The sequence below is a fragment of the Chlorocebus sabaeus genome, chromosome 5 (assembly GCF_047675955.1).
Source record: "Chlorocebus sabaeus isolate Y175 chromosome 5, mChlSab1.0.hap1, whole genome shotgun sequence".
Taxonomy (NCBI): Eukaryota; Metazoa; Chordata; class Mammalia; order Primates; family Cercopithecidae; genus Chlorocebus; species Chlorocebus sabaeus.
Window position 1 is genome coordinate 71,401,429 of NC_132908.1, and position 21,380 is coordinate 71,422,808.

General features: G+C 48.2%; 1 protein-coding gene across 2 annotated transcripts in view; it reads right to left on the bottom strand.

Annotated features, from left to right (window-relative positions):
- The window catches only part of FA2H (fatty acid 2-hydroxylase), a 62,703-nt gene extending 45,922 nt beyond the window's left edge, over positions 1 to 16,781 (bottom strand). For both annotated transcript variants that reach the window (XM_007993632.3, XM_007993631.3), the window contains exon 1: positions 16,435 to 16,781. In XM_007993632.3, coding sequence (XP_007991823.1) covers positions 16,435 to 16,704 — 270 coding nt within the window. In that variant the 5' untranslated portion in view covers positions 16,705 to 16,781. The remainder of the gene's footprint in view (positions 1 to 16,434) is intronic.
- Between the last annotated feature and the right edge of the window lie 4,599 nt (positions 16,782 to 21,380).

Here is a 21,380-nt window from a genome sequence, read left to right on the forward strand (position 1 = left end):
TTCTTTTATTTTTTTGAGACAAAGTCTTGGACTGTCACCTGGGCTGAAGTGCAATGGTGCGATCTTGGCTCACTGCAACCTCAGCCTTCTGGGTTCAAGCAATTCTCCTGCCTCAGCCTCCTGAGTAGCTGGGATTATAGGCACACAAACCACACCTGGCTAATTTTTTGTATTTTTAGTAGAGACAGGGTTTCACTATGTTGGCCAGACTGGTCTCGAACTCCTGACCTCGTGATCCGCCTGCCTCGGCCTCCCAAAGTGCTGGGATTACAGGCGTGAGCCACCGAGCCCGGCCACAAACAATTCTTTTTCGCATATTCCTCTTAACTATTTAAATTTTTATAAACTATATTAATATGTAATTATTATGATAGAAAAAATCTACAGCCTAATTTTAATCAAATATGCTATCCATCCCCTGAACAAACAGAACACTGCAGAATGTGATAAATCTTTGACATCTATCCTAATGAAATGCCATTAGTCAGTATTAATTAATGTCAATTAGAATGAGAGTTTCCAGACCAGGCACGGTGGCTCATGCCTGTAATCCCAGCACTTTGGGAGGCTGAGGTGTGTGGATCACTTGAGGCCAGCAGCTCGAGACTAGCCTGGGCCACAGAGCAAGACCCCCATCTCTACAAAATATTAAAAAATAATTTTAAAAAATGCAAGTGTCTAGGACACGGTGGATTTGAAACAGTCCAGGAAAAAGCTCCTTCCCAGCCCTTTCAGCAGGTACTGCTTCCTGTATCTAGAACATTCCAGGGGAGCCCTCCTGAAGGCCTTAGGATCTTGGCTGCATACAAGGCTCAAAGCCAGGTAGCTGCCTACAAACTCTGCTCTCATTATGGCTGCCTGGCTCTGCACTAAAGTTCATGAGTCACCTTGGTCCCCTGCCTTATCAGGTCACGTCCCACTCTGTTGTACCTGGCAGGTTCTCCCTTAACACGGGTCTAGACTCATGACATCTAATCTGGGACATTCTTTATACTTTTATCCTGACAGAGAAGATACTTAGGTGGGACCAGCAATTAAAACTCCAGGATTCATTTATTTCTATAAGGGAACTTCAATGTCAGTCTTTAATGTCTTTAAACGCGCACCAACATACTACACACGTTTCATTCATGACACATCTATCTTCCTCCCTTTTCCCAAGTCAGACCAGCCACTGCTGTAGAGAAGGTCTGATGTGGAGGGCCCCAGGTCTTACTGCTGAGATGGGCTTTTTCTGGCAATGAGGGAGCAACAGGTCATCGGCCAATTGGCTGGGATCAGCTCCAACCCACAGAGGGTGCAAGGCGAACTCACCTTTGTGGGTGAGATCAAGAGTGGTGGAGGAAGTAAGAGTCTCCCACTCCTTTTTCCATTCTTCCTACTAAAGACCCTTTTTAAACGTGTTTGATGAGCTCACCTGTGTCACCCACATGTACTTCCATGTTTTCTAAACAAGAGAAACCTAGATAGAAGGAACATTTAAAATTCCCTCACTTTCCCCCGGAAGGCCACCTCTGCCAGCAAGACACTCCAGAGGTAACCGCTGTCCTGGGCTGCTTAGGGAGTCACAGCCATGCTGGCTGGAAGGCGAGGTGCTGGCCTGAGGCTCTGCCTGCCTATGGGCTATGGTCTGGCAGTGCAGCCAGGGCCTCGACTGGGAACTGCCCTATTTCACCCGGACAGGACTTGCATCTTGGAAAGCAGCAGCAGCAGCTACCTCCTAGGGGTCCCTCTTCCTCTCCTGGTGTCTGCTGGAGCACTGATGAACATGGCACATTGCAACCCCATGGCAAGGTTTTTAGGAAGGAGGTGAGGATCTACAAAGTTACCTCATCCTGGACAGCCCCTCCACCGGCATGCAAGGACAAAGTGACAAGAACCTTAGCTTAGCAGCTTCCTTTCCTGACCTAGCAACTCCTCTTCCATGTGTGATGGAACAGATGAAATCCCTCTAGAGGGATCGTCGTCATTGAAGTGTTTTTTATGTGAGTTCCAGAAGATTCAAATTGCAAAAGACAGGAGAATTGCTTGTCCACTCCCCTGGACACCCCCTACGCCGCCACTACAGCTAAGCCACACACCAGTGACCTCCAGGCAAGTCAGACCAGCCTCCAGGACACCAGGCCCCCGAGGGAGCGTGCTGGGAGCCACAAATCATTATTATTTCAGGTCTCCCATGTATTTGGGGTCTTTCACAGGCCCTACTGCTCATAAAGGAAGTATTTCTCTAGCCTGGCTAAACTAAAATTGTCTAAATTAAAGGCTTTGGGATACAACTGCAGCAACCAAGCATTTCCTCAGTGCCCGTGACGCCAGGTAAAGTTTTTGAAGCCAACACACCATCCCAGCTCCCACTTTGACCTACACTCCCTCACCCCATGAAAGGGCAGCTGCCAGGAAGCCGGAGTGATCCGCGGATTAATCAGTAACTGAGCATGCAGAGAGTCAATGACACGTCAGAGGAAGATACGCCTGCTCCCCCCAGGAAATCCCTATCACATGAGTATATGCATTGCCTCACATCATCCTAGAAGACAGGTTTATGAGGTCTAGAAAACAAACAGCTTCAGCCTAAGGATCCTTCTCCTTCTGTCTTCAGAGGCCTGACTTCAGCCCAGTCAGAAGGATCAGAGGGGACCTTGGATGGTACCTCATCCCTCCTAGATCTGAAAGAAATGCATTTGGTACCCCTCAGCTTAATCTCATGACTAAGATTTGTCCCTAATGAGTATGCACTGAAAATACTGGACACTTGGAGACCCATATTGCAGGATCTCTCTGAACTACAGCTTCCTACATCTACTCTACCCACTTTAAGAGTTCAAGTAGAAATCTATGGGACGGGGTGGGAGGAGGGAGAGCGTCAGGAAAGACAGAGAATGGATGCTGGGCTTAACATCTAGGTGATGGGATGATCTGGGCAGCAAACCACCGTGGTACACGTTTACCCATGTAACAAACCTGCGCATCCTGCACATGTACCCCTAAAGTTAAAATAAAAGTTGGAAGGGAAAAAAGTCTATGGAAAAATATTTTGAAAAATGTAGATAGGGCCAGGTGCGGTGGCTCACGCCTGTAATCCCAGCACTTTGGGAGGCCAAGGCGGGCGGATCACCTGAGGTCAGGAGTTCGAGACCAGCCTGGTCAACATGGTGAAACCCTGTCTCTACTTAAAATACAAAAATTAGGCATGGTGGCACACACCTGAAATCCCAGGTACTCGGGAGGCTGAGACAGGAGAATCACTTGAACCAGGGAGGCGGAGGTTGCAGCGACCCGAGATCACGGCACTGTACTCTAGCCTGGGCAACAGACCGAGACTCCGTCTCAAAAAAAAAAAGAAAAACGTAGATCAGTGTAGATCACCATATACACTTAAGGTGTGTTACCATTAGCTCTACAGGGATCATCGTTATCCAAGTGTTCTTTATTTGAGTTCCTGAAGATTCAAGTTGCAAAAGACAGCAAAAATCATGTAGATATTTATGAGTCAGTTGTTCAATAAATTTGGCCCTTGCTCAAATACTGACCACCTCCTCCCCCAACTTTGCCCTGCCCATCTAGGCAAAGTGTTCTCTCTTTGATGGTTAGAGGGTGCTATCATCCAACAATATGCAATGTAACAAAATGCAAAGTAAGATAAACATCCATGCAGAAAAAAAAATAGAAAACTTCATGAAGTCACTGAAAGCAATGGAGAACTGTTTGACTCCAACTCCATTGCCAAATAAGGAGGCCAGTGTCGAAAGAGAGGCAATGAACGAAGGAAGAAGCCTTTCAGAAGAGATAGACCTGTTTGTCAAAGGATGAAGAGAGACCCTTAGCCCTTAAATACGTTAATAAGATGCCCCATTTAGGAGGATGCTATGAATGTTCAAACTGGAGTTTACGGCATGTTACATTGTGCTTCCACACAATTTTTTTTTTTTTTTTTTGAGACAGGGTCTCACTCTGTCACCCAAGCTGGAGTGCAGTGGCGTGATCTTGGCTCACTGCAACCTCCACCTCCCAGGTTCAAGCAATTCTCCTGCCTCAGCCTCCCGAGTAGCTGGGACTATAGGCATGCGCCACCATGCCTGGCTAATTTTTGTATTTTTGTAGAGATGGGGTTTCACCATGTTGTCCAGGCTGGTCTCGAACTCCTGACCTCAAGTGATCTGCCCACCTTGGCCTCCCAAAGTGCTGGGATTACAGGCATGAGCCACCATGCCCGGCCCATACAATTTTGTTGGAAAAACCACACAGGTGCACAAAACCAACATGATTTGACTCATTATTTGCTCAACTTAAGAATCGGGGCAACACTGTGATCTTTAAGTCCTTTTCAGTTTCTTTTTTAAAGATAATAAATTTCCCTCCCCCAACCCCTTGTCCTATGTCTATGAAATTTTGGTTTTCATTTAGAATAGAGTAACTTTTTTTCTTTTTCTTTTTCTTTTTTTTTTTTTGAGATGCAGTCTTGCTCTGTTGCCCAGGCTGGAATGTAGTGGCATCATCTTGGCTCACTGTAGCATCCACCTCCCTGGTTCAATCAATTTTCCTGCCTTAGCCTCCCGAGTAGCTGGGACTACAGGTGCACGCCATTATGCTCAGCTAATTTTTGTATTTTTAGTAGGAATGGGGTTTCACCATGTTGGTCAGGCTGGTCTTGAACTCCTGACCTTGTGATCTGCCCACCTCAGCCTCCGAAAGTGCTGGGATTACAGGCGTGAGTCACTGCGCCCAGCCTAGAATACAGTAACTTTAAAAAGTGACTTTTTATTAGGATTCAAGGACTCTTCTACTTGGGTCTAAGGAACAACTGAATTTTTTATAGCACTTTGTCTCCAACCAGCATAAGACATTATGGTTGGTTCCAGAAGACTTTGCCTGGCACAGGAGAAAGCAACCATGAAACCAAGCTCATCTGTCCTTTTCCCTGTTTGGGGGCAACACAGGATCATAGAAGTTGGATTTATTCAGTCCAGTGAGGTGCTCCTTATTGCTCCACAGCAGAGTCTCAAAGTGCAGGCCTTTGTCAAACGGACTTTAAAATTTGAGGTCTTTCTTTGATCTTTGTGAGTAAATGATGCCATTTCATAGATTTTCATTATTACAGAAGACTAGGGGCTACTTATGAGCACCTAAGTGGGTTACTATGAGTTATTAACATTTGGATTTTTTTTTTTTTTTTTTTTGAGACAGAGTCTCATTCTGTCACCCAGGCTGGAGTGCAGTGGCGTGAACTCCGCTCACTGCAACCTCTGCCTCCCAGGTTCAAGTAATTCTCGTATCTCAGCCTCCTGAGTAGCTGGGATTATAGGCATGCACCACCACACCCGGCTAGTTTTTGTATTTTTAGTAGAGACGAGGTCTCACTGTGTTGGCCAGGCTGTTCTTGAACTCCTGGCCTCAAGCCATCTGCCTGCCTTGACCTCCCAAAGTGCTGGGGTTACAGGCGTGAGCCACCGTGCCCAGCCTGAAATTTATAACTAAAACCAGCCATTTCTAGAGATCCCTAAAAACTCTGATTCCATTTCTCATTAGGTAATCTGAACATCGTTCAATGCTAAGCAACATTGGAAAGGTTCTACTGGGCATAAAAGAATGTAGAGAACTAGAATTCTACTCTCCCTCTTAAAGGAGAAATTACAACTAATTTACTTAGGTAATTTTCAACCAAGTTTATTGTAGGTTGCATGGTTCACTCTAAGTATGTAATGACATACTTGCATGAATAAAATTGGTGGCCACTAGCTTTACTCTAACAGGACTTTAAAAATACTTTGTATGCATCAGATTTCAAATACGTTAAAGCAAATCCTGCCACCCTCAAATTTGCTTATCTAGTATTGCTATTTAAATACTTTGCAATGTACCATCAAGGTAAGAAACTGAAGTTATTTGGATAATAGTGTTTTGGGGACAGTGTTTCACAATATAAAGTACTGAGTTTGAGGTTCATATTTCCCAGTTATAAGCTTTACCAGTGTTGCTAGCATCAAGTTTGTTGTTCTCGATTTTTGTTATGGCTGAGCTCTTTTTCCGTCAGAGAGAAAGAGCAGGTCATTAGAGTCTTCTGGCCACCTTACAATACCATGCGACCCAGCAATCCAGTTACTGGGTATATACCCAAAGGAATATAAGTCGATCCATCATAAAGACACATGTACGTGTATGTTCATTGCAGCACTGTTCACAATAGCAAAGACGTGGAATCAACCCAAATACCCATCAATGGTAGACTGGATAAAGAAAATGTGGTGCATATATACCATGGAATACTATGCAGCCATAAAAAAGAATGGGATCATGCCCCTTGAGGGAATATGGATGGAGCTGGAAGCCATTATCCTTAGCAAACTAAGGCAGGAACAGAAAACCAAATACCACATATTCTCATTTATAAGTGGGAGCTGAATGATGAGAACTTATGGACACAAAGAAGGAAATAATAGATACTTGAGGCCTCCACCTGAGGATGGAGGGTGGCAGGAGGGAGAGGAGCAGGAAAAATAAGTAATGGGTACTAGGCCTAATACCTGGGTGACAAAATAATCTGTACTACAAACCCCCATGACATGAGTTTACCTACTTAACAAACCTGCACATGCATCGCTGAACTTAGAAGTTAAAAAAAAAAAAAAAAAAAAAAAAAGAATAGGAGCAATGAGAGAAGACGGAGAACCACTGTTCTGAGTCTATGCGCTTTAGAGAATGTTGCATGAAAAGACACCAGAAAGAGTAAACAGGACTAGAAACCCAGGCAACCTGGGACATGCCTATGAGTGTCACCCAGGTACTTATAGCTACATGGAGACTGGGGGGTCACAACCCTGAAAGCAATGTTTCAGGGAGATTTTGAGATTGAGATTTTCTGTGGTTAACTTCACTTCTAACCCTTGAAGGAGACTCAGGGGATGGGTGGACTGTAAGAGCCTGCTAAGAGAGAGGTTTTGCTAACTGTCTCTGGCTGCAAAGAACCGAGGACAAAAGCAGAAATGAGTGACTTGCTTGATGGTTCTCTGTCCTTTCCATCAACTCCCAACCCTTTAGCTAACAAGACACGAAGAGAGATTTTTCTTAATCTTTCATTCAATTTTTTTTTTTTTTTTTTTTTTTTGGGGGGGATCAAGTCCCCCAGGCTGGAGTGCAATGGCACGATCTTGGCTCACTGCAACCTCCACCTCCCAGGTTCAAGCGATTCTCCTGCCTCAGCCTCCCGAGTAGCTGGGATTATAGTCACGCACCACCACATCTGGCTAATTTTTGTGTTTTTAGTAGAGACGGGGTTTCACCATGTTGGCCAGGCTGGTCTTGAACTCCTGACCTCAGTTGATCCGCCCGCCTTGGCCTCCCAAAGTGCTGGGATTACAGGCATGAGCCACTGCGCCCAGTTGTGTTTCATTCTTAAAGTGTCTTGCAAATGCTAATATTTCCTTTTCAATTACGCATATACCTCAGTTTTCCAAGCAACTCATTCATTGACTTATTCAAACATTTATTTATTCATTCAGTCATTTTTTGAGACAGTCTCACTCTGCTACCCAGACTGGAGTACAATGGTGTGATCATGGCTCACTGCAGCCTTGACCTCCTGGGCTCAAGCAATCCCCCCATTGTAGCCTCCCAAGTAGCTGGGACTATAGGTACGCGACCATGCCTGGTTATGTTAAAAAGTTTTTTTGTAGAGATAGAGTCTCACTATATTGCCCAGGCTGGCCTTGAACTCCTGGTCTCAGGTTCTCCTTCTGCCTTGGCCTCCCAAAGTGCTGGGATTACAGGTATGAGCCCACACCCAGACCATTCAAATATTTATTAGTACCTGTTGGTATGTACCAGTGTGCCTGTGTGTGTTAGAGAAATTCAGATGAATTAGACAAGTCCAGTCCTTGGGGATTTTACAGATTAGTAGACAAAATAATAGGGAAGACAAGAGTCATAGTGAAAATGCGTTAAATAAGAAAGAATGTTATCTGCCGGGTGTGGCGGCTCACACCCAACACTTTGGGAGGCCAAGGCACGTGAGGTCAGGGGTTCAAGACCAGCCTGGCCAACATGGTGAAACCCTGTCTCTACTAAAAATACAAAAATTACCCGGGCATGGTGGTGGGCACCTGTAATCCCAGCTACACGGGATGCTAAGGCAGGAGAATCACTTGAACCTGGGAGGCAGAGGTTGCCGTGAGCTGAGATCATACCACTGCACTCCAGCCTGGGGCCTAGGGAACACAGGAAGACTTTGTCTCAAAAAAAAAAAAAAAATTATGAATGCTGTAAGATAGGTTCAGGTAAAGAGCTATGAGAGTCTGATCGAAGGGGAAAAAACAGATATAGGTGAGGAGGTAAGGAGAATCTCTGTGGAAGAAAGAGCATTCAAGCTGGACTTAAAGGATATGGCAATAGGGAGCCATTGAATACTTAGGAGCACTGCCGGAACATGATCAAGTTCTCTTTAGAAAGGTTCAGAGACAATGGGGAACAGAGGAAGACCTGCCCAAGAGACTGATAGTGAGTGTAACACAATAGTGAGTGTAAAGAGGCTCTAGCCAAAGTAGGGCAGTAATGGGGGAAATGTTCCAGAAGGAAGACTAAGGGGGGGGCTCCTGAAGATTAACAAGTGGTCTAAGTCATTGGCTGTTCTTGCTCCAGTTACTCCCCATTTTCTCCCTCTGCCTATGGATTCTCTAGGACAGAGTAGGCAATGGAAACGGTTACTGTTAAGAGTAAGAAAAACATAAATAATATCACAGACATAATACCGAGTGAAAGCGGCCATCAACAGAGTACACAATTCCCATATAAAGATAAGGGATTCACAAAACTGTCCCAGGGTGATAGAGATTAGAACAGTGGCTGCCTCTGGGAGGCGCTGTTGCCTGGAAGGAGGCAGGAGCCTGTGCTAGGTGCTGGAAGAGTTCTAGGTCTCCATCTGGATGGTAGCAACAGAGATGTTTACCTAGGTTAAAAAAAAAAAAAAATTGGCTGGGCACGGTGGCTCACGCCTGTAATCTCAGCACTTTGGGAGTCCGAGGCAGTCAAATCACGAGGTCAGAAGATTGAGACCATCCTGGCCAACATGGTGAAACCCCATCTCTACTAAAAATACAAAAATTAGCTGGGCGTGGTGGCGCATGCCTGTGATCCCAGCTGCTTAGGAGGCTGAGGCAGGAGAATCCCTTGAACCTGGGAGGCGAAGGTTGCAGTGAGCTGAGATTGTGCCGTTGCACTCCAGCCTGGTGACAGAGGGAGACTCAAAAAAAAAAAAAAAAAATTCCCTGAGCTGTATGTTCAAGTTTTGTGCACTTTTCTGGGAAATGAGAAGTGAGAAAAACTAACAATGGAGACTGAGAAGTCACAACTGGGGTATGGGTGGGGTGGGAGGCACAGTCTGTGAATATGCTACCTGACTTTTCAAAAGGGACTTTGCAGATGTCATTAAGTGAAGGATCTGGAGATGAGGAGATTATCCTGGATCATCTAGGTGGGTTCAGTGTGATCCCGAGTGTACTTCTAAGTGGAAGATGGATTCAAGAGCGTCAGTCGTAGGAGGAGACGCAGTGACAGAGGCAGAGGCCAGCGTGATGAGATTGCTGGCTGGGCTATGAGCCAAGGAATGCAGGCAGACTCCAGTAACTTGAAAAGACAGGAAAAAAGAATTTCCCCTAGAGCCTCCAGAAGGACTACTTCCCTGCAGACTCATTTTTTACTTTGGAACTGTAAGAGAGTAAATGTGTGTTGCTTTAAGTCACCGAGTTTGTGGTAATTTGTCAGAGAAGCAATAAAAAATGAATTCTGGTGGAAAACCAAAAGGGTATAGCATCCAGCAGCCAGGTGAAGAAAGTGTACTGGGGTGGAGGAGGGGTGATCAGTGGTGTCACCAGTTGCTGCCAGGCCACGTAAGATAAGGTGAGCACTGACCACCAGGTGGAGGAAGGCGAAGGTCCTGGTAACGCCAAGAGCTGTTTCCGTGGTATGGTGGGTTTCAGAGCGCATGGGGTGCTTATCACCTGTCTAAATAAATGAAGACTACATATGGACCAATGAGGAGTGTATGTCATGAAGATGATGAATGCTGTTGCCACAGCATCAGTTCAGGTTACTTCCCGGGAATACTTCCAAAGACAATTACTCTCATGTATTTCTAGGATTCCTGTTTGTTTCTTTTTATTTCCTCCAGAGAATCCTAATTTTTGACCTTCTTCCCAATTCTGGGTCTCGAAGCCTCTTTCTTCACTGAATTGTGGGGTGACACCAGAGAGCACTCCTGGAGCCTGTGCTGACCCTGGGGTGGCCATGGACCTGTAGTGACCTGGGCCCTGGATGCCCCACCTGCTGGCCCTAGTTTCGTCCTCCAGGTGAGACTCACCTGGCACCACAGCAGGCCAGAGTGTAGAAGTCCTGGCAGGTGGTGGAGGGCAGTGACCGTTAATTGGTCAGGCAGGCTCCCCTGGGATGCCCCCTTAGAGGCCAAGCGATCTCAACTCCTTCAGTAAGTTGACTTCTCAGCTGTACTCTTCTCAGAAGGTGGCGGCAGTTCAGCAAATTCCCCAAGCATCAGTTTTTATCAGACCAGCTTTTCAAGATAGGCTGAGCTCAAGATGTTCCCGGACCTGGGTAGGGTGGGAACCCCAAGTCTTCCTGCACTTAGATCTCCTCCTTATTGTCCCTCCCCATTTAATTATTCAAGCCCTGAAGCTCTGAATGACCAGAGCCCAAATCTTACAGACCCATGTGTGGTTGAAGCTGTGGACTTCTCAGCCACGTTGAGACAGAGACAAACCCTGTGGGATTAAAATCTGGCATCGAGGCCTTCAGACATCAAGGTTACCCCAACACTAGTGGCTGAGGAGTCAGGTTTGTTTTCCTCCGGGGTCTTCACAAGCATAGGGCATGGTCAGCTGGCATGGTCAGATATCTGCCCACGGGAGGACCTCTCCAGGATTGGCGGGGCATGTGGGAGTATGAGCCACCCTCTGGCAGTTATCATCCCTCTGGGTGGCAGGCTTGGGGCTCAGGAAAAACCCCAGTTCCATAGTCACTTTATTTATTGAGATGGGGTCTCCTGTCACTGAGGCTGGAGTGCAGTGGCATGATCACAGCTTATTGCAGGCTTAACTTTCCAGGCTCAGGTGATCCTCTCACCTCAGCCTCCCAAGTGGCTGGGACCACAGTGCATGCCACCATGCCCAGCTAATTTTTGTAATTTTTTTCTTGTAGAGATAGTTTTTCACCATGTTGCCCAGGCTGGTCTCGAACTCCTGGGCTCTGGCGACCCGCCCACCTCAGCCTCCCAAAGTGCTGGGATTACAGGCATGAGCCACCATGCCTGGCCCCCATTCCCTTTAAAGTGCATGTAAAACCTTTGATCTTACTGTTATTATCGCCAAGCATGAGTACGTGGGAAAATAAAGTGGATCAATTTAAAGATAAATATTAAATATGATAGTTCAAGTGGTACATCAAGTTGGTAAAAGGCGAAAGACGTACAATCTGAAGAGTAACCAGAGTATAATACACCAAATTGGAGGAAAAAATACCTGAGGTGGTGAGTCAAGGATGCCCAGGGAAACATGGCAATATAGCCTGGGAAGGAGATTTAGATCTACAGTCCTTTCCTTGTCTATTTATTTTGTGAAAAATGCCAGTCGCGCTCAATAAATGGACTTCATACTCTGCTAACATGTGGCTGCAGCTGGAGGAGCACTGCTATTGCCTGAGCTTGGGGTGAGGCTCTTGACCCCACTGCCCCGAGGACCTTCCCTGCTCAGCCATGGCTCTGTCACTTGCTCAAGGTGGGCACCTTGGCTTCCCCATGTCCAAGGCTGTGGCAGACAGCATGGTGGCTCAAACAAGTTGGAGTTGTTTTGTGAATGTGCCTTCACGTGAGCGTTAATGTGTGTACATAGAGAAGGTGCAGCAAAGTTAGGTGCAGGGGGAACAAATGGGATCAGGTCTTCTTCCTGGAGGAAGGGCCAGGATGCTCCCATCCAAGGGCTAAACCAGCAGGACAGGCCCCTCGGAGGGGCACCATTCAGAAACGAGCCCCAAACAACAGACTTGGTTCATGGCACTCCCCTTCCCCAGCAAAATCCTCCTGCTCCTCCAGAGACAGAGGGCTCTACCCACAAGGGTGTCAGCATCCCTGGTCCAGCAGGAGAGGTGGGAAGTGCAAAAGGCAGCTTGGGGCTTGCTAGAAGGGCTTAGCTAGGGAGAAGAACAGAAAGTGTCTCCATCCAGGCATCTGTTTGAAAGGATATCCCACCCCCAGATTTCTCCTTTGACAACCTCTCCCACAAGTTTTTTTTTCTTTTTTTTTTTTTGAGACAGGGTCTTGCTATGTCACCTAGGCTGGAGTACAGTGGTGTGATCTGACTCACTGCAACTTCCACCTCCTGGGCTCCAGTGATCCTCCCACCTCAGTCTCCTGAGTAGCTGGGACTGCAGGCACAAGCCGCCACACCCAGCTAATTTTTTGTAGAGATGGGGTTTCACCATGTTGCCTAGGCTGGTCTCGAACTCCTGGGCTCAAGTGATCCACCCACCTCGGCCTCCCAAAGTGCTAGGATTATGGGCATGAGCCACTGTGCCAAGTCTTCCTCTTTCTCAATTTAAAGACAACCCTGTACTAGTTCTTAGAACTCTGAAGGCAGAAGCTGGCAGCCCAGTGGAGTGCTGGGCTAGTGTGACCATTGTTAAGTTTGGGCCATGTGTCTGCAGGTGCGTTGTTTTGAGTTTTGTTCCACATGCTCAGGTTGGCGCCCAGAAATAAGGATGTCTGCAGCATGGCCCGCACTGGGGATCTTAGCTAACAGATGAGCATGCAGGTCAGAAGCACGTGTCCCTGGGCCCCTCTCTGAGGGTCAGACAAGGCAAACCATGGTGCTAGGCGGTTAGCAGAGCCGGGAGGTGGGGCCGTCCAGGGCAGCTGGCCAGGGGTGGCTGTAAGAATACTCAGGATGGTGTTGGGAGGATGAGCCACACCCTAAGGCTCCTGTCTAGAGGATACAGTGACAACACAGGGCGGGCCCCATGAGCCACCGCAAACCTGTCAGTCTCAACCTCTCTTATTTCCTGCACTCAGTTTTTCTTTTCTTTTTCCTTTCCTTTCCTTTTTCTTTCTCTTTTCTTCTTTTTCTTTTTTGGTGACAAAGTCTCACTCTGTCGCCCAGGCTGGAATACAGTAGTGCGATCTCGGCTCACTGCAACCTCTGCCTCCCGGGTTCAAACAGTTCTCCTACCTCAGCCTCCCGAGCAGCTGGGATTACAGGTGTGCACCACCACACCCAGCTAGTTTTTTGTATTTTTAGCAGAGGTAAGATTTTACCATGTTGCCCAAGCTGATCTTGAACTCCCGACCTCAAGTGATCCACCTGCCTCAGCCTCCCAAGTAGCTGAGAGTGCACCACCACCCCGAGTGCACCACCACACCCAGTGCACCACCACACCCAGCTAATTTTTAGTATTTTTAGTAGAGAGAGGGTTTCACCATGTTGGCCAGGCTGGTCTCAAACCCCTGACCTCAAGTGATCTGACCACCTCACCCTCCCAAATTCCTGGGATTACAGGTGGGAGCCACCACGCTCGGCCTCTTGCACTCAGGTTTTCTTATATCTTCTTCTAAACCCTTCAGCACAACCTGACACCAAACACCAACTTCTAAGATTAAACTGGGCTCTCACCACAGAATGCTGAACCAGCATATTGTCTAGAGACTCTCCCATCTTCATCCCCCTTCTCCCCGTGGTCACAGCCACTGCAGTGGCAGCCATGCAGGAGCATCCTGCCTGATCTCCTCACACCCACTTAGGCTCTCTCCATTCCTCCTTGACACTGCAGCCAGGGTCCTCTTCCAAAGATGCAAATCTGACCACGAACCCTGCCTGAACCTCTTCCCTGGCTTCCCTTTTTTTTTTTTTTTTTTCCTGAGATGGAGTCTTGCTCTGTCGCGGAGGCTGAAGTGCAGTGGCGCGATCTTGGCTCACTGCAACCTCCACCTCCCAGGCTCACCTGGCTTCCCATTTTTGTTAGAGTCAAGTCCCAAATCCTGACCACAGCCTATGAAGCCCTGTGTGACGTGGCCCCGGCTGACTTTTGGCCTCCCCCCCACATCCCTGTCCTTGCCCGTCATCCTCTGGCCACATTGGTTTTATTTCCAATCTTTTACTATGTCAAGCTCTTCCTGCCAGAGCCTTCACACATGCTGTCCCCTTTGTCTGAAATATTCTTCCTGCTACACATCACCTGGTTAAGCCCAGCCTATCAGTCAGCTCTCAGTGTCAATGTGACTTTCTCAAGAAGGCTTTCTCTATGCTCCTCCCCTCTAGATCCATACTCTGATACACCATTAACTAAGCAACTATCATGTGATCTGTGTGTTCCCACTCCCTCCCGTTAGCTGCATGAAGACAGGAACAGAATTGATTTTGTTCATTGATATCTCCCCACACCCAGCACAGTGCTGTCAACCCATTAAGGAACCAGTTACCTGACTGAATAAATGATGGAGAAATTAGGCAGGATGGCCCAATGAAAAGCCACCTGAAATAGTGGATGCTAAGTCCTTTCAACCAAAGATCTAAGAATAGTTGCTGGGCTCATCTTGAAAGCCAGAGCTAGAAGCAGGGGACAACTGTTGGTTTTCAGGAGTCCCCCTGATCTATGGTTTCACTTTCCATGGTTTCAGTAACCCACGGTCAACCTGGGCCCAAAAACATAACTAAATGGAAAATTCCAGAAATAATTTATAAGTTTTAAATTAGTTTTCAATAGTAGCCAATGCCACATCACCATACCTATCATTCACCTCACTCCAACTGATCATGTAGGCGTCTTATCATCTTTTCTTTTTTTGAGGTGGGGTCTCACTCTGTTGCTCAGGCTGGAGTGCAGTAGCACGATCATGGCTCACTGCAGCCTCCACCTCTCAGGTGATCCTCCCACCTTAGCCTCCCAAGTAGCTAGAATTATAGGTGCATGCCACCACACCCGGCTAATTTTGGTATTTTTTGTAGAACAGGGTCTTCCTATGTTGCCCAGGCTGGTCTTGAACTCCTGGGCTCAAGTGATCCTCTTACCTTGGCCTCCCAAAGTGCTAGAATTACAGATGTCAGTCACCATGCCCTGCCTCATGTTACATCTTACATCATCACAGTACAGTACAATAAGATGTTTTGAGAGAAAGGGACCACATTCAAATAGCTCTTATTACAGCATATTGTTATAACTGTCATTTTATTATTGGTGTTAATCTCTTCCTATTCTTAATTTATAAATTTAACTTTATCATAGGTATGTACATATGGGAAAAAACATAGCATATATAGGATTCGGTACTATCCGTGGTTTTAGGGATCCACAGAGGGTCTTGAAATGTATCCCCTTGGACAAGGGGAAACTACTGTATATCTAGGCATGATGGCCCCATAGTCACCAGTCCCAGAGCCAGGCCTGGGAACACCCAGAGAGTCACTTTGCTTCTGGCCTGAGCCTACCTGGAATCCTGTGTACTAGGTCTGTCTCCCCCACCCGAAGATTTTTGGGATGGAGCCAGCATTGATTTTGGAGTCAGATACATGTGGCTTTCCCACTATTTAGCTATTTGACCTTAGGTGCATTAATCAGAGCCTCCCTGAGCCTCAGATTCCATATCCTGAAATGGGAATAACAAAACCTGCCCCAGGTTCAGTTACGGACTTAAATATCACCGGGAGCTGGTACTGCACAGCAGCGTGCAGCTCAGCACACAGTCTGGTTCAAAGTGCTAGTCCCTTCTCCTTGGCAAAACAGCTCATGCCTTTCATTTCACTCTTTTGGACTCCCAAGCCAGTGTTTAGGACAATAATATAAGGGAAGGTCTGAGAGGTTGGAGGACGCAGTACACCCCAGACATGGCCCAGGCTTCTCCATCCACCCAGGGGAGCCCTGGTGCAAGGCTAGGGCGGCACCAGGAAACCCAAACTAGTGAGAAGAGCTACTGATCTGTGCCTCTTTGAAGCAGAAGTGAGGTGGGATGGGGAGGTGGGAACAGGTGAGCCCATTATCCAAACAGAAACGGAGAGTGGTTGCAAAGAGGGAGAGGCCAGTAAGTGAAGAGGAAGGAAAGCCGGGGCGTGAGGGAGGGCTGGGGCCAGAAACGGGAATCCAGGTTGTTGGAGGGCAGGGGCTGCAGAAGGAACACTCTGGAAGGAGGGGTGTTGGGGAAATGGAAGAGCTGGCACGGAGGCAGGCCAGGCGGTAAGGGTGGAAGGGAACAGCAAGTTCCTGGAGAAAGGAAGGAGGGGTTGGGGGAGACGACAATGACCTGTTGCCTGGAAAGAAAAGAGGGGAAACGAGGGAAGGGAGGCAGAGGCTGTCACCTTGGGTCCTCCTAGAGGGCAGGTGAACGGGGCTCGCCCGGGAGTGGAAGGCTGCGGGAGGCCTGGGTTGGGGTGGGGGGCCCCGGCCCGGCTGTACCTGCTGCTCCCCGCGCAGCTCTCCCACGTAGTACTGCTCCAACCAGCGGCGCGCGTTGGCCGAGTGCCTGTGCGGCGGCCCGTCCAGGTCGGCGCTGATGTCCTGGCCCGCCCTGGCCCGCAGCAGCTGCTCGCCCCCCGGATGGTGCCGCACGAAGCTGGAGAGGTCGTAGAGGCGGGCCCCGCGGCGGACCCAGCATGCGCCGGCCGCCAGGCGCCGCTGGACCTCGGAGAGCGAGAAGGAGGCGGCGGGGGGCGGAGCGGGGGCCATGGCCTGAGACCGCAGCTCCCAGCGCGCAGCCCGGCGTCTGCTCTGCTGCCGCCCTGAGCGCCTCTAACATCCCGGGAGCCCCGGGGCCGTTCCGGGCGGGCCGCCACCGCACCTGCTCATTTGCATGCCACGCTCCCATTGGCCGGCAGGGAGCCCCGGCAGAGCCGCGAGGGGCGGGCCCGGCGCCGGGAGCTGCGCGCCAGGTGGCCCCCGGCAAGGAAAGGCGCGCCCGCCAGGTGTGTCCCGCGCGGGAGGAGGGCGGGCGGACACAGGCAGAGCGAGTCTCCCAGTCGCGGGTGGTTGTCTGGGCGGACGTCTTCGGTGGCCTGATCGCCGCTGGAATAACTTCAACTGCTTCCAGGGAGGAGCTGGCCGCGTGAGACCCTCTGCCTCCAGGAGGTGCCCAAGAGAGCGAGAGGAATGAGGTGCTCGCCTCGGGTGCAAATGTTTGTTTTGTTTTTAACATTTTTAAAATGTCAGTAGCTTTTGGGTTACCAGTGGTTTTTGGTTACGTGGAGGAATTGTATAGTTGTGAATCCTGAGATTTTAGTCCACCCGTCCCCCGAGTAGTGTACATTATACCCAATGTGTAGTTGTTGTTGTTGTTTTTGTCTCACACCCCCTCCCATTCTCCCTAGGGTCCATTATATCACTCTGTATGCCTTTGCGTCCTCATAGCTTAGTTCCTCCTTACAGTAGGAACATACAGTGTTTGGTTTTCCATTCCTGAGTTACTTCACTTAGAATAATGTCCTCCAGCTCCATGCAAGTTGCTGCAAAAGACATCATTTCGTTCCTTTTAATGGCTGAGTAGTAGTCTACGGTGTATATCAACTACATTTTCTTTATCCACTCATTGGTTCATGGTTATTTAAGTTGGTTCCATATCTTTTCAATTGTGAATTGGCTGCAAAAAACAAACATTCGTGTGCAAGTGTTTTTTTCATATAATGACTCTCTTTTCCTTTGGGTAGATACTCAGTGGTGGGGATTGCTGGACCGTATGGTAAATCTACTTTCCTTCCTTCCCTCCCTCCCTCCCTCCCTCCCTCCCTCCCTCCCTCCCTCCCTTCCTTCCTTCCTTCCTTCCTTCCTTCCTTCCTTCCTTCCTTCCTTCCTTCCTTCCCTCCTTCCTTTTGTGACAAGGTCTCACTCTATAACCGAGGCTGGAGAGTAGTGGCACAATCTTGGTTCACTGCAGCCTTGACCTCCCGGGCTCAAGCAATCCTCTTACCCCAGCCTCCCAAGTAGCTGGGACTACAGGCATGCACCACTACACCTGGCTAATTTTTGTATTTTTTTATAGAGACAAGGTTTCACCATACTGCCCAGGATGGTCTCAAACTCCTGGACTCAAGCGATTTGCCTGCCATGGCCTCCCATAGTGCACTGTTTGTTTGTTTGTTTGTTTTTGAGACAGAGTCTCACTCTGTTGTCCAGGCTGGAGTGCAGTGGCGCGATCTCAGCTCACTGCTACCTCCGCCTGCCGGGTTCAAACGATTCTCCTGCCTCAGCCTCCAGAGTAGCTGGGACTATAGGCGCGTGCCACCACGCCCGGCTACTTTTTTTGTAGTTTTAGTAGAGACGCGGTTTCACCATGTTGGCCAGGCTGGTCTTGAAATCCTGACCTCAAGTGATCCGCCCGTCTCAGCCTCCCAGAATGCTGGGATTACAGGCGTGAGCCACCGTGCCCAGGCCCAAAGTGTACTTTTAGTTTGTTAAGGAATCTCTATACTGTTTTCCAAACAGGTTGTACTAATTTACATTCCCTCCAGCAATGTATACGCATCCCCCTTCCATTGCATCCACGCAAACATCTACTGTTTCTTGACTTTTTTTTTTTTTTTTTTTTTGAGACGGAGTCTTGCTCAGTCTCCCAGGCTGGAGTGCGGTGGCGCGATTTCGGCTCACTGCAAGCTCCGCCTCCCGGGTTCTCGCCATTCTCCTGCCTCAGCCTCCCAAGTAGCTGGGACTACAGGCGCCCGCCACTACGCCCGGCTAGTTTTTCGTATTTTTAGTAGAGACGGGGTTTCACCGTGTTAGCGAGGATGGTCTCGATCTGCTGACCTCGTGATCCGCCCGTCTCGGCCTCCCAAAGTGCTGGGATTACAGGCGTGAGCCACCGCGCCCGGCGTTTCTTGACTTTTTAATAATATTTCAAGGGCAAAATTTAATGGGGCACCCCAGAACTCAGTCATTACTATATCTAAAACCTGAATGTAATATTTAAAAATTATATTGTTAGCCGGACCTGGTGGCTCACACCTGTAATCCCAGCACTTTGGGAGGCCGAGGTGGGTGAATCACGAGGACAAGAGATCGAGACCATCCTGGTCAATTTGGTGAAACCCTGTCTCTACTAAAACTACAAAAATCAGCTGAGCATGGAGGCATGCATCTGTAGTCATAGTTACTTGGGAGGCTGAGGCAGGGGAATCGCTTGAACCTGGGAGTTGGAGGTTGCAATGAACTGAGATCGCCCCACTACACTCCAGCCTGGCAACAAAGTGAAACTCTGTCTCAAAAAAAAAAAAAAAAAAAGAAAAGAAAAAAATTTTGTTTCACAATGTGAATGTTGTTAATGTCTCTGAACTGTACACTGAAAATGGTTGAAATGGTAAATTTATATTATGTATATTTTACCCCAACACAAAATATTTAAGAATGTTTTAAAAAATCATATTGGCAAAAGACAGGGTGAGGAGTGGGGCTGGGGGGCGTGGCATTGGCCACCTGTTTTTGTAAATAAGGTTTTACTGGAACCAGAGCCAGGGATTCATGAGACATGGATGTGAAAGTGCAGGGTTAGCTCCTGTTTTTATTTAAAATTTTGATATTTTGTCCATCGTGGATTTTTTTGCATTAATTTTGAAGTTTTAAAATGGTGCATTAAAATATTATTTATCTTGGTTATTGTTTTTTTTGTTTGTTTGTTTTTTGGCATGCCTGTAAATTTTGCACTCAGGTCTAGTGCCTCACTCCCTCACTCTAATCCTGGGCCCTGGGGAAGGACCTGAGGGGAGAACAGAGAACACTGTCTCCATTACAGAAGGGGAAGTAGGGGCCCACAGGAGTAAAGGCTGGGGGTGCTGTGCGGAAAGAAGGACTGAGTTTGTTCATCACAGTTTTGTTTAGAACAGGAAACCTTGGCTGGACATGGTGGCTCATGTCTGTAATCCCAACACTTTGGGAGGCCAAGGCAGGAGGATCGCTTGAGCCCAGGAGTTCAAGACCAGCCTGGGCAACAAAGCAATACCTTGTCTCTACAAAAAAAAAAAAAAATATATATATATATATATAAAAAAATTGAGGCCAGGCCAGGCACAGTGGCTCATGCCTATAGTCCCAGCACTTTGGGAGGTTGAGGTGGGTGGATCACCTGAGGTTGGGAGTTTGAGACTAGCCTGACCAACATGGAGAAACCCCTTCTCTACTAAAAATACAAAATTAGCTGGGCGTGGTGGCACATGCCTGTAATCTCAGCTACTCAGGAAGGCTGAGGCAAGAGAATCATCTGAACCCGGAAGGTGGAGGTTGCAGTGAGCCGAGATTGTGCCATTGCACTCCAGCCTGGGCAACAAGAGCGAAACTCCGTCTCAAAAAAAAAAAAAAAGAAAAGAAAAGAAAAAATTGAGGCCAGGTGCAGTGGCTCACACCTGTAATCCTAGCAGTTTGGGAGGCCAAGGCAGGCAGATCCCCTGAGGTGAGGAGTTTGAGACCAGCCTGGCCAACATGGTGGAACCCCATCTCTACTAAAAATACAAGAAAATTAGTCAGGCGCAGTGGCATGACCCTGTAGTCCCAGCTACTTGGGAGACTGAGGCTGCAGAATCGCTTGAACCCAGGTGGCAGATGTTGCAGTGAGCGGAGTTTGCACCACTGCACTCCAGCCTGAGTGACAGAGCGAGGCTCCATCTCAAAAATAATTAGATAAATGAATACTTTTTAAAATTAGCCAGTTGTAGTGATGCGGAACTATCGTCCCGTTACTGGGGAAGCTGAGGCCAGAGGAACTCTTGAGTCCAAGAGTTTGAGGCTGCAGTATCCTGTGACTGCACCACTGCACTCTAGCCTGGGCAACAGAGTGAGCTCCATCTCTTAAACAGAAAACAAAAAGGGAAAAGCTGCACAGTTTTACTTGCCCAGCCACAGGGGATCCCACTTGAACTCACGATTTGTAATCAAACGCTCCTGGTACAGAGGCTAACTCATCTAGCTGGCTTTTGTCTCTTTCAGGAAAGATATTTTAAGGATCACCCCTTCTGGGACCAGGCATCTGTGCTGGGCCAATTTAAGTATGGGAAGCCTGGCCCTGATGCCTCAGGGGCCCCCAGGTCAGAAGAGCCGCCCCTCTCCCCTCTCCCTTCTCTTCGGACTGACCCTCAGGGAGTAGGCAAGAGTTCTGCTATCTCTGGGTCTATGGAGCACCTGCCCATCAGGTCTAGAGGCCTTACATCACCAGAGTTGTTGCTTTTCTCAAGCGTTGAACGCATAAGTAGTCACCCTTACCCAACTCCCACACCTACTCTGCTCCAAATCCCCTGCACGTGCCAAAGCAGCCAAGCACACAGTCACAGGTGTACTCAGGTACTTCTTGCTGACAATATCTGAGGGTACTCCCATTTGGATTTCTCACCATGGCCGTAAACTCCCAGTGTTTAAAGTTGAACAAACGA